A 12776-nucleotide genomic window follows, 5' to 3' on the forward strand; every position below is an offset into this window, starting at 1 on the left:
GTATTAGTCACTCAGTCATGCCCAACTCTTTGCAACCCCATGGACTGCAGCCTACCAGGCTCCTCTATCCATGAGATTTTCCAGGCAAGGATACTGGAGTGGGTTGCCATTTCCTTCTCCAGGGGATCTTCCCAACCCAGGGATCAAACCCAGGTCTCCTGCACTGCAGGCAGATTCTTTACTGACTGAGCTACAAGGGAAGACCTTGTAGCCCTTATTTCATTATCCAGATTCTATTTTACTCCCAGGGAATTGTTGATGGGCTTTGTCAGTGACTGTTCTGTCTCAGCCCAGCCTCCCTGAATATTAAGGGCCCCGCCTTACCTTTAATGACCGTTTCCTTTGTTACCTGTGGAGATAATCTTGATGAAGAGAAAGAGACCGATTTCTCCTCTATGCCTGAAGATCCAAAAGGGAAGGTATTGATATAATAAGTTTTGTTTGTTTTTTAAGGTAACTCCCTCTTGGCTGGGGCTTGATGTTGCTTCTGAAATAAGTGGGAGTCTGTGGTGCCCTTCATCTGAGGAAGACAACCTGGTATTAGTTAAATAGGAAAGGGAAGGACCTAGGCATCAGGGTACACAGAGAACCAGGTCTGGATTCCCAGATACGAGTTTAAGAAGGCCTCATCACTGTGGAAACAGTGTTTCTATGCTTGTGAGACAGGAAAGAAGGGGATACACATATTGAGAAAAACAGGATCTCACAAAAACTGGCTTGAACCAGCTAAAATCAATATAGTGTTGAGCATGGTCTGGTCTCTGATCTCTAACTCATTACACCTTCATTATAACACTAAAATTCATTCCCCTCTCACCATGACTGGTGCTGTGATAGTTCCAAGGCTGACCATAGAAGGCCAAACAGTGATACCAAAGAGGAGGGTCTGGCTGTTCACCACTCAAAAGCCAATAAAGAGGCTAGGTTGGTGGAAAGGAACATTTACTTTATTTTGGATGCCAGTATGTACTCTTGCCTGGAAAATCCCATGGGCGGAGGAGCCTGGTAAACTGCAGTCCATGGGGTTGCTACGAGTTGGACACAACTGAGCGTCTTCACTTTGACTTTTTACTTTCACGCATTGGAGAAGTGAATGGCAACCCACTCCAGTGTTCTTGCCTGGAGAATCCCAGGGAGGAGGGACGGGTGGGCTGCCGTCTATGGGGTCGCATAGCGTCGGACAAGACTGAAGCAACTTAGCAGCAGCAGCAGCAGCATGTGGTGAGGGGGGAGGGTGGGCACCTCTACAAAGGCTGACTCCTCCTCCCTTGACAATGAATGGACAAGAACTTTTAAAGACAGAGGGAGAGGGTTACGTGTAGAAACAGCAGAGTCAATGCTGACAGTCATCTTGAAATTGGTCATTGGTGGTCTGACCAGTGTCATCTTAATTGTTTTAAGTACAGTTACTCTTCAGTTCCAGGGTTGGTTTGTTCCCATTTCTCGAGGTCATTTCTCAGAACTGTGGCAGTTTATGTCACGGCTACAGTCCGGTCATTATGTAGATCTTAACCTGAAGGGGTTTTCAGTACCTATAAGACAGCTCACAGGATATGGCTCAGAATATTATCTATAGCCCTTGAGAAGGAATTAAGAGGTCCTTGACTATGCTTAATGACTATATTATTAACTGTTTTTCTTTGTATCTACATGTTCTCACTTCTGGGATTAAACATATTTTTTGGCTAAAGATTTTCCACAGACAAAAGGCAGGCAGAGGACATGGGGGGCAAGGACCATAGGGTCCTGCTCCATTTCAAAAGTGTGCAGTGGTTCAGTTCTTGAAAATCCCTGTTCCTTCCCTGGAATAGCAAGAATATTCGTCCCACTTATTATCATATGAAATTACCCAGACCATGACAATTAACAACCCCATACCCTGGGCCCTCTCACCTTCTGAGAGGGTCCACATTCTGACTATGGAGTGTGTGTCCCTGAATAAGTCCATTTTCACTCTACTTCAGCTTCCTCTTAAACTCTCTCCTGCAGGAAGCCAAAGACCCTCACTTGGAAGCTGGTCCTGGTACTCCCACGTTTTCCAGGATGAGATATTTCCTTCTCCTGCACCACTTGTAACGTGGAGGATGAAGAGTAGGGACTATAAATCGAAACTGATTATAAAGCAGATAATCTAGTTTGAGGAAGAGTTCTGATTTATCCTCCTGGTGTTGTTTCTTAAACTCTAGCAAAAGTCTGGTTTCCACATTTCTGGGCAAATATTTTTTAAAAATGTATTCTGTTTTTAAAATCAACTCTGCTGTGGAATTTTTAAGGAAGGATGTTACTGGGTTCTCATCTGCTCCCTAGCTGGATGGCACATGCTTCATCTCCCTCTATGGCATTCTTTCATCCTGGCTCACAGACTCTGTAAGCCTGTTGCCTCCCACTTTCTGAATTTTCCAGACCCCATGTGGGAAATCAGGTTTTTACTTGTAACACAAGATGATGGTATGGGAATCTCTTCTGCAAAGCGGCCAACTCACCTGGCTTCTAGCAGGAGGTAAGGCACCAGTCATACTTGGGGTGGGGGTTCTATCATGTCTGATATCCCCCCTACTTTGTCCTTGCCTGGGAGGTTGAGGATGGTGACCACGGGGGACAGGGATTCCCACTCTCTGCCTCTTGTCCCCAGACCTTTGCTCTCCTCTGACTTGGGTTTCAGTCTCTCTTCTCTGGAGGAAAACTCAGTTGATTAAGTTTTCTTGAAAACTGTGCTCTTTATGCCAGCACCAGTGGCCTTTAAGCTATAACCTCAAGAATTGCATTTTCACTCCTTTATCACAAACATTTATACCATAGAAAGGACAATTTACTTACTCCTTGGAAGGAAAGTTATGACCAACCTAGACAGCATATTAAAAAGCAGAGACATTACTTTGTCAACAAAGGTCTGTCTAGTCAGGGCTATGGTTTTTCCAGTGGTCATGTATGGATGTGAGAGTTGGACTGTGAAGAAAGCTGAGCACAGAAGAATTGATGCTTTTGAACTGTGGTGTTGGTGGAGACTCTTGAGAGTCCCTTGGACTGCAAGGAGATCCAACCAGTCCATCCTAAAGGAAATCGGTCCTGGGTGTTCATCAGTCCTGCGACTGATGTTGAAGCTGAAACTCCAATATTTTGGCCGCATGATGCAAAGAGCTGAGTCATTTGAAAAGACCCTGGTGCTGGGAAAGATTGAAGGTGGAGGAGAAGGGGACAACAGAGGATGAGATGGTTGGATGGCATCACCGACTCAATGGGCATGAGTTTGGGTAAACTCCGGGAGTTGGTGATGGACAGGGAGGCCTGGTGTGCTGCAATTCATGGAGTCACAAAGAGTTGGACATGACTGAGCGACCAAACTGAAGGACAATTAATTTCATATTCTGATAAAGTATCTTGCTATAATAACGTCCACTTATTAAACATCCCTTCTGCATCAGAAATTACAACAAGCACTTTCACATAAACAATAACTCCATGAGATAGTTATTACTTTTTGTTTTTTACTTTTTGATTTATTGTGGCACTTGGGACCTATGTTGTGTCATGCAAGATCTTTTGTTGTGGTGCATGGACTCTCTCATATGGAGCAGCGGGCAGGCTCAATAGCTGTGGTGCTCAGGTTTAGTTGCTCTGCTGGCATGTGGGTTCTGAGTTCCCTGACCAGGGATTAAACTGACTCCCTTGCATTTCAAGGCAGATTCTTAACCACTGGACTACCAGGGAAGTCCCAGATATTACTTTTAAATACCCATTTTACAGATGAGAAACTGAGTTCAGAGAACACTGTCACTCAACTAGAGTTGGAAGAGTCGCCCTGTTATGAGGCAACTGACACAGCTTCTGGGAACCTAAGAGTTTCTAGTTTTTGGAGGGATCAGATAGAAAGAAAAGACAAATGTTTTAATTCTACTTACAAAGATGTAATTTTCCAAATTGTTTTAAGTCATAATTAGCTTAAGGGAAAGGATTTTTTTATGTTGGGAAAACACTAAATTAAACCAGTAATATTTTAGACAAAAACAATAAAATTTATAAGCATATTCTCCAGTTCACTCAGCAACTAGTCCTTTTTGTTAATGGTTTTATGAAGGCATCAGGTTTTCCATTAGGACTCTATAATTTCTTACAAAGTTTAGCTCTTCATTTGAAACTTATCAGAAATCTGTACTTGTCAAAAGTCCTTCCTATGGATCTTCTTGAAAATGAAGCACTTTTACAAACACATCTTAGTACAGCAACAACTGTCTGTGAATGATGAAAGATTTTTGCATACATGGGCATGCTGCACAGGTTAATAAACTTTTTCTCTTGTTCATCTGTCTTATATCAATTGAATTTCCCAGGTCTCAGCCAGAGGACCTAGAAGGGTAAAACAAAAAGGAATTCTCTCCTCCATTACATGGTAAAATATACATAACACATGTGAACTATCTTAACCATTTTAAAATGTACTATTGTGGGCATTGATTAGATTCACATTGCTGTGCAATCATCACCACAGTCCATCTCCAGAGCTTTTTCACCTTCCAACTGAAACTCTGTGTCCATTAAACACTCCCCACCATCCCCCCTGCCCAGCAAACACCATTCTACTTTGTGTTTCTATGAATTTCACTAGTCTGCTGCCGCTACTGCTAAGTCGCTTCAGTCGTGTCTGACTCTGTGCGACCCCATAGATGGCAGCCTGCCAGGCTCCCCCATCCCTGGGATTCTCCAGGAAAGAACACTGGAGTGGGTTGCCATTTCCTTCTCCAATGCATCAAAGTGAAAAGTGAAAGTGAAGTCGCTCAGTCGTGTCCGACTCTGGCGACAGCCTGGACTGCAGCCTACCAGGCTCCTCCATTCATGGGATTTTCCAGGCAAGAGTACTGGAGTGGGGTGCCATTGCCTTATCCGACTAGATCACTAGTTTATCATAAAAGGATTCAAGTCAGGAACAGCCAGATGGAAGAGATGCAGAGAGCAAGGCAGGGGGAGGGGCAGGGTCTTCCAGGCCTCTCCAGGTGAGTCACCCTTCCAGCACCTGCACATGTTCACCAGCTGGGAAGCTCTGTGAACCCCATCCTATTGGTTTTTTATTGAGGCTTCATAGAAGCATACTTGGGCAAGGTTGATTAAAGCATTGGCCATCGGTGGTTGAACTGTTTCCAGTCCCTCTTCTCCCTGGATTTGGGGGGTGGGGCTGAAAGCGCCAACCCTTTAATCAGGTGGTTGGTTTTTCTGACTAACAGATGCATTCACTAAAACTCAGGTGTAGTTGAAAGGGGCTTGTTACAATTACCAAAAGATATTTTTTCACTCTTAGAGCACCTAAGGGTTTTAGGAGTTCTGTAACAGCAACAGCATGAAGACTAAATAAGTATTCTAATTGTAAGTCACAACCTCATAGTCTTCGAGGCTCATCCATGCTGCAGCACGTGGCAGAATTTCCTTTCTTTTTAAGGCTGAATGATACTCCACTGTATGTTTATACCACACTTTGTTTATTCATTCCAGAAATAATACTTTTGAATGCATTTTTCTTCATATATATTCATGCGGGCTTCATATATGGGGAAAACGTTGGAAGTTCTTTATTTCCCTCTTGTACACCTGCTTATTAGCTCATTTAAAATTTATTTAGCTGAGAGATAAAGTAAACCTTGACTTCTTGCTTATGTACTTTTCTTTGTGCATCAGTGCACTGCTGAGTAACTGTCCTTCATGCCACAAGAAGAACGTGTTTTGGTCTTTCCTTTTCCCTCCTCTTATCAAAACAGGATTCCTCCAGGGCCAGCCTAGCAGTAGAACAGACACCAGGGAGCCTGAGGCTGTCATCTCAGTAGCTTGGCAGCTTTGTGCTTGTCATCTGTGCTCACCTCCACTGACCAGTATTGGCCACTAGCTCAGTGTGTCTCGTGATTGGGCGGGGGGGTAGCTTATCCCAGGTAAGCCCCCCAGGATCCTGCTCCATTCCAGTTGGAGACCTTCCCACAGCGCCCTTGTTTTGTCCTGATGAGGGCAGCGTGCCGGGAGGGCGAGCTGCTATCTCCTTCTGCCAGCTTTCTCTGTCTTCACCACAGCTGAGGGGCGTTTATGCTGCAGCCTGCCCCTCCCTCTCCATCTTCTGGGTGGGGGCCTGGGCTCAGAGTTTAGTAGAGTTTGCAGCCCAGTTAGGGAACGTGGGCGCCTGGGGTCTTGAGCCCCGTGCCTTGCGGTTCCCCCACCGCCTCCATCAGCGGCGCCTGCGGCCTCGCTTCACACCTGCGTGTGGCCCCCGGCTGCCCCCACCCCACGCCCCTGGCTTGCGCTGGTCCGGGCCGGCAAGATGCAGCCGGTGTCCCCGGAGGAGAAGCCCAACCCGCTGCAGGATGCGAACTTCTGCTCCCGGCTGTTCTCCTGGTGAGCCCCGCCTGGGCTGAGACACCCCGCCCCTCAGGGCCAGTGCCTGACGCTGCTGAGCCTTGCAGGGGTTGAGGGTCGAGGGTCAGGGCGAGGGAGTGCTTTCCGATGGCTGCTTGTAGCGGTGGGGTCTCCCCACGCCGGCCACGGGGGTCCCTGTCTGCACCCTCTGGGTGAGGCGACGGGAAGGGGTAGCAGGAACGGGAAGAGGGACCTGGTGGCGGGGCACAGGGTCTCCCTGCCTTGCAACTCGCTGCCCCGCCAGCCTCCTTAGTCCCAGGGAGCAGGAGGGGCAGTGGGAGCAGGAGGCAGGGAGGCTGAGAACCTAGGCTGCCCAGGGCTGGTCACCGCCAGCGGGAGAAGGACTGGACCCCCATATGCCATCCTTAGTCGGCTTCCGCAAGACAGCTCCAGATTCACAGTGAACTATGAATTCAACGGGACTTTGAAAACTCCGGATTCAAAAGGAACTAATTCGCACCCTTTCCCCACTAAGCAAACAGCCCTGAGCCGCTTCCTTTATCTAGTTAGTGCTCTGCTCCTGTTGTCATCTTCCGGTAATGTCCCTACCTTTCCCCATATTCCTTAGGTGACAGCTGAGTCCAACTGCACTGGGTTCCCTTGTCCCTGTGTCTGTGACCAGGTCTCCCTGCCTCCCTCTTTCTCTCCGTGTGCATCTCTCACTGTATATCCTGGTATCTAGTTGTGACACATTTCATGTGTGTAAGAACACTATTGTTTTTTATTTAATGAAAGTGAAAGTGAAGTCGCTCAGTCATGTCCGACTCTTTGCGACCCCATGAATTGTAGCCTACCAGGCTCTTCCATCCATGGGATTCTCCAGGCAAGAGTACTGGAGTGGGTTGCCATTTCCTTCTCCAGGGGATATTCCCGACCCAGGGATCTAACCTGGGTCTACTGCATTGTAGGCAGATGCTTTTACCGCCTGAGTCACCACCGTTTAATGAATGGGGACACAATTCTTGAACCCATTTTAATTTTACCTGGGATACACTGAGGACTGGAGTATGGATTTGACCAGTCCCTTTCCTTACTGTGAATATTTCCACTTCCACCTTTGAGAGTCACCTTGGGGATGGGGTCCCTGAAGCCTGTGGGGTCTTATCTGCATCTCTAGCCTTTCCAGAAGCAGTGCAAGGTCTTGATGCAGGTGGTCCTGCCCAGGAGTCCTTTGGTCCTGAAAACACTGAAGGGTCCCTGAGCTGGGAGGAAACACACAGATGAGAAGGGACTCCGAGAGATGAAGCTCTCAACTAAAGTTTTCCATCCAGTAGCTGGGACCACTAACTAGATGGGCCTCAAACTCTGGGTTTAATCACACTTGGGTGATTATTATTCATTTCTGGACCCTAAATCATTCATCTTTCTCACAAATTCTGACATTTCCTTTTTTTCATATGGGAAGGCCTCGGGGAGCCCCAGGAAACCGAAGCTTCTATGCTTATTCTGATGGTGGTGTATTCAGTGTGTGTATCTACATCTCTTGGGTTTTTCGTGGCCCTTAAGGAAAGAGGGACAAGAAGGAAAAATATGGGTGTAGGTTTCCCTATTGGCTTAGTGGTAAAGAATCTGCTACAATAGCAGGAGACCAGGTGATGTGGATTTGATCCCTAGGTGAGGAAGATCCCCTGGAGGAGGCAATGGCAATCTACTCCAGTATTCTTGCCTGGGAAATCCCATGGACAGAGGAGCCTGGCAGGCTAAAGTCCATGGGGTTGCAAAAGAGTTGGACATGAGTGAGTGACTAAATAGCAACAACTGTAAATGATACTGAAGTAGAGACACCTCCCCTTAACCTCAGGCAGGGCAAGGAACTCTCCAGGGATGTTCTGTTTGTGGATTTTCAAAATGTGTGTGTATGCAAATGAGACGGTGAGGTGAGGACTTCTCATTGGTTTGGGTAGACACCCATTTCCAGTTTTCCTGATGAACTGGAAGGAGCTATTACCTCTTATTTTACGTGTGAAGTCACTGAAGCAGAGAGGATGAGTAATTTTTTAAAAACTTTTAATTTTATATTGGAGTACAGCCAATTTACAATGTTGTGATAGTCTCATGTGGACAGGAAAGGGATTCAGTCATACCTATACATGTATCCATTCTCCCCCAAATTCCAAGAGTTTGAGTAACTTGCCTGCATCACACAGCTTAATAGCGAAAGTTGGATCCCAAACCAGGAGTCTGGCTCCTGAGGCTGTGTTGCCCTGTATGTAACTGCTATTCTGAGAATATTCTGTGAATTTTAGAAAAGAATATATATTTTTTCTATTTATATAAAAATATTAAAACTATAGAAGAAGAAGGGCCTCCCAGATAGGTGGCACAGGGGTAAAGAATCCATCTGCCAGTGCAGGAGAGTCAAGAGAGGTGGGTTTGACCCTTGGGTTAGGAAGATCCCCTGGTGTAAGAAATGACAACCCACTCCAATATTGTTGCCTGGAGAATCCCATGGACAGAGGAGCCTGGTGGGCTATAGTCCATCAGGTCGCAAAGAGTTGGACATGACTGAGCACACAGAAGAAGAAAGGAATAAGGATTTGTTTTTTAGCCAGGTCTACTTGTGGATATTTTGGTTATTTCTTAGTCTTTACCCTAGAAATCTTGGCATATCTGCACATGCAGTTTTTTTTTAATCAAAATTATAGCTCATGATTTTTTAGAATTAATTTTTGTTGGCATATAGTTGCTTAACCCTGTTATGTTAGTTATGCACCACAATGAGACACCAGCTCATACATATTAGGAGGGCTCCCATGGGGAAAAAAAGGAAGAAAAAATAGTGTTGGCAAGGATGTGAAGAAACTAGAATCCTGCACACTGACGGTGGGGTTGTAAAATGGTGCATCACAAAGGACAAATATTTTATGATTTGATTTACATGAAGTCCTCAGAGCAGTCAAATTTAAAGAGAAACAAAGTGGCCTTGTGGTTGCCAGGGGCTGGGGGCAAGGCAAGTGGGGAGTTAGTGTTTGATGGCACAACAGTGCAGGAGGAAGAGAGTGCTGGAAACTGGTTGCATAGTAATGTTAAGATAGGTAACAATAATGAGCCGCCTGCTTGAAAAATCATCAAGATGGTAAACTTTATGTCGTGTGCATTTTCCACAGTTTTGACAAATTTAATGAGAAAAAAAATGGCACCTGATGTGCCTCATTTGGAAGTGTTCCTGTGTTAGAGTCTAGACTTTGCCACTTCCTGATTAGTGGCTAGTACCTCTAAGTATTGGCCTCGGGAAAGTGGGGAGAAGACCTGGAGAGAACACCTCCCTGGGATGCTGAGAGGGTCAGTGATGCTCTGAACAGGACAAGTGCCCCCAGACAAACAGCAGTCATCACCACCATAGAGCGCTTGAGTAATCCCATGTGGTCCCCAGTAGAAAGCCTCTGAAAGTTTGATACATGAGGTTACAACAACAGCAGCACCAACAGGAAGAAGAAGGACTGCTGTCCTTTCCTAGCAAGGATGCAGGCAATGAAAAGCCATGGACTCTGTAAGAGCCCTTCCAACCTCCTCTTCCCATCTATAAAAGTGCTCTCCAGCCCTGGCACTTTGGGGACTTACACTTGGCTCTCCACAAATGCAGACCTCAAACTGCAATTCTCTGCTGATTCTGGATAAGCCCATCTTTGCTGGGGAAATATTTTGCAGTCTGTCTGTTTCAGGTCAACAGAGGGTAGGAATCAACACACTGGGGGACCCATGGAAGACTCTGAACAGCAAATTATCCACTTGATACCTCTTAAAGGACACATCAGGCTGATCAGATGCAGAACTATAAAGACCAAAAAAAAAAAAAAAAAACAAGAATAAACTACAGGAGATAAATTTAAATTTGTTAGGCAGTTTATTTTGCTGTAAGGACATACCAATAAATTTGACTATACCTTTGGAATGTTCTACTTCTTGCTTGAGGCTGTGGTTATTGTATAAAATTACCAAAACTCATCAAAGTAAACACTCACTGGGAACAGATCAAGGTCAGAGAAAGAGCCCTGGAAAGCTCACCCAGCTTCCATCTACAACATGTGGGTTTCTGACTGTTAATGAAGAATAACAACTGGTATTCTAAAAATAGTGCAAAGAATCCTAGTTTGAAATTAAACATTTCTATCTATTCACAATTGCTAGTTACTGAGGGCCTAACAGGCCCAACCTCCCTAAACCATCTCAGCTCTTGGCAAGTTCACATCCCACCTCATGTCATCAGCTTCTCTGAAAATTATCTCCAGAGAGTCTGTCTTGACATCAATGACAGTCTTCGCATCCACACTCCTTTTGCAAGGGGACAGTTCACTCACTGAGACATGGCCAGTGTCAGGGAACAAGAATTTAACAGCTCCCTGATGGGCCAAGTGCATGTAGTCCAAGATACTACACCACCCTTATCTCTGGGGACAGGTCCTGCACTCACCCCCAACCTGCTGGCCTCTGGGATGAGGGAGGAGAGAAATGCAGAGCTCATCCCAGAGGCTGCAGTGAGGACACTGGGGCCATCGCCAGGGAAAGTCTCAGCAGGCTGGACAGTCCATTCCCAGCTGGACACGGTTCATTAACTGTACTTCTTATTTCCAATAGTGAGGAATAAGAAATACTCAGTAAACCACAATGGGAAAATGGACTGTTTTAGGAAAAAAATGGGGCCTATCCTATAACAAAAACTAAAAAAGTTCTAGCTGCCTTTACTGTTAGAAATAAAATAAGTTTGCATTCCTACCAGCAGTGTAAGAGAGTTCCCTTTTCTCCACACCCTCTCCAGCATTTATTGCTTGTAGACTTTTGGATCCACAGCCATTCTGACTGGCGTGAAATGGTACCTCATAGTGGTTTTGATTTGCATTTCTCTGATAATGAGTGATGTTGAGCATCTTTTCATGTGTTTGTTAGCCATCTGTATGTCTTCTTTGGAGAAATGTCTATTTAGTTCTTTGGCCCATTTTTTGATTGGGTCATTTATTTTTCTGGAGTTGAGCTGTAGGAGTTGCTTGTATATTTTTGAGATTAGTTGTTTGTCAGTTGCTTCATTTGCTATTATTTTCTCCCATTCTGAAGGCTACCTTTTCACCTTGCTAATAGTTTCCTTTGTTGTGCAGAAGCTTTTAAGTTTGCAAACTAGTACAGCCACTATGGAGAACAGTGTGGAGATTCCTTAAAAAACTGGAAATAGAACTGCCTTATGATCCAGCAATCCCACTGCTGGGCATACACACTGAGGAAACCAGAAGGGAAAGAGACACGTGTACCCCAGTGTTCATCGCAGCCCTGTTTATAATAGCCAGGACATGGAAGCAACCTAGATGCCCATCAGCAGATGAATGGGTAAGAAAGCTGTGGTACATATACACAATGGAGTATTACTCAGCCATTAAAAAGAATACATTTGAATCAGTTCTAATGAGATGGATGAAACTGGAGCCTATTATACAGAGTGAAGTAAGCCAGAAAGAAAAACACCAATACAGTATACTAACGCATATATATGGAATTTAGAAAGATGGAACCAATAACCCTGTGTACGAGACAGCAAAAGAGACACTGATGTATAGATCAGTCTTATGGACTCTGTGGGAGAGGGAGAGGGTGGGGAGATTTGGGAGAATGGCACTGAAACATGTATAATATCATGTATGAAACGAGTCGCCAGTCCAGGTTCGATGCACGATACTGGATGCTTGGGGCTGGTGCACTGGGACGACCCAGAGGGAGGGTATGGGGAGGGAGGAGGGAGGAGGGTTCAGGATGGGGAACACAGGTATACCTGTGGCAGATTCATTTTGATATTTGGCAAAACTAATACAATATTGTGAAGTATAAAAATAAAATAAAATTTAAAAAAAGAAATAAAATAAGAAAAAAGCTAAAATAAAGCACATAGATTTAGATGTTTGGATTTTTAAAAGACATACTACAAAAGCAATAGGAGAATTTGAAAGGCTCAATTTTAATTAATGATATATAATTTAAAACCTGTAAAGAAACATTAAAATCTTAAAAAAAAATATATGCACTATTACAAGTTATTTCAAAAATATAAAAGCTCTATAGGAAAAAAAAATGTGTTATAGACATTTGAAAAAGACAAGTAAATGATCAATAGACATAAAAAGTGTTCCATCTCTACAAATCAAATAGCAACCCACCCTAGTATTCTTGCCTGGAAAATCCCATGGACAGAGGAGCCCGACAGTACAGTTCATGGGGTTGCAAAGAGTTGAACAGGACTGGGGTTGTAAAATGGTAGAATGTGGGGTTGCAAAGAGTCGAACAAGACTGAGTGACTGAGCACGCATAAATCAAATAAATTCAAATTAAAGCTGTTTAAATTATTTTTAACTTTAGGCCCAGAAAAAATGTAGTTCAGGTATTCAAAGCTGACAATGAAATAAGCTCAC

At 44.6% G+C, this 12776-nt stretch overlaps 1 protein-coding gene across 1 annotated transcript in view; it reads left to right on the forward strand.

Moving 5' to 3' along the window:
- The first annotated feature begins 6162 nt into the window (after positions 1-6162).
- Positions 6163-12776, forward strand: part of LOC147361888 (ATP-binding cassette sub-family C member 4-like) — a 171299-nt gene continuing 164685 nt past the window's right edge. Inside the window, exon 1 of the mRNA XM_086330218.1 lies at positions 6163-6366. Coding sequence (XP_086186344.1) covers positions 6293-6366 — 74 coding nt within the window. The 5' untranslated portion in view covers positions 6163-6292. The remainder of the gene's footprint in view (positions 6367-12776) is intronic.

The sequence above is a fragment of the Bos grunniens genome, chromosome 12, assembly GCF_055505025.1.
Source record: "Bos grunniens cultivar Pamir isolate PY7600 chromosome 12, Bosgru_T2T1.0, whole genome shotgun sequence".
NCBI classification, from domain to species: Eukaryota; Metazoa; Chordata; class Mammalia; order Artiodactyla; family Bovidae; genus Bos; species Bos grunniens.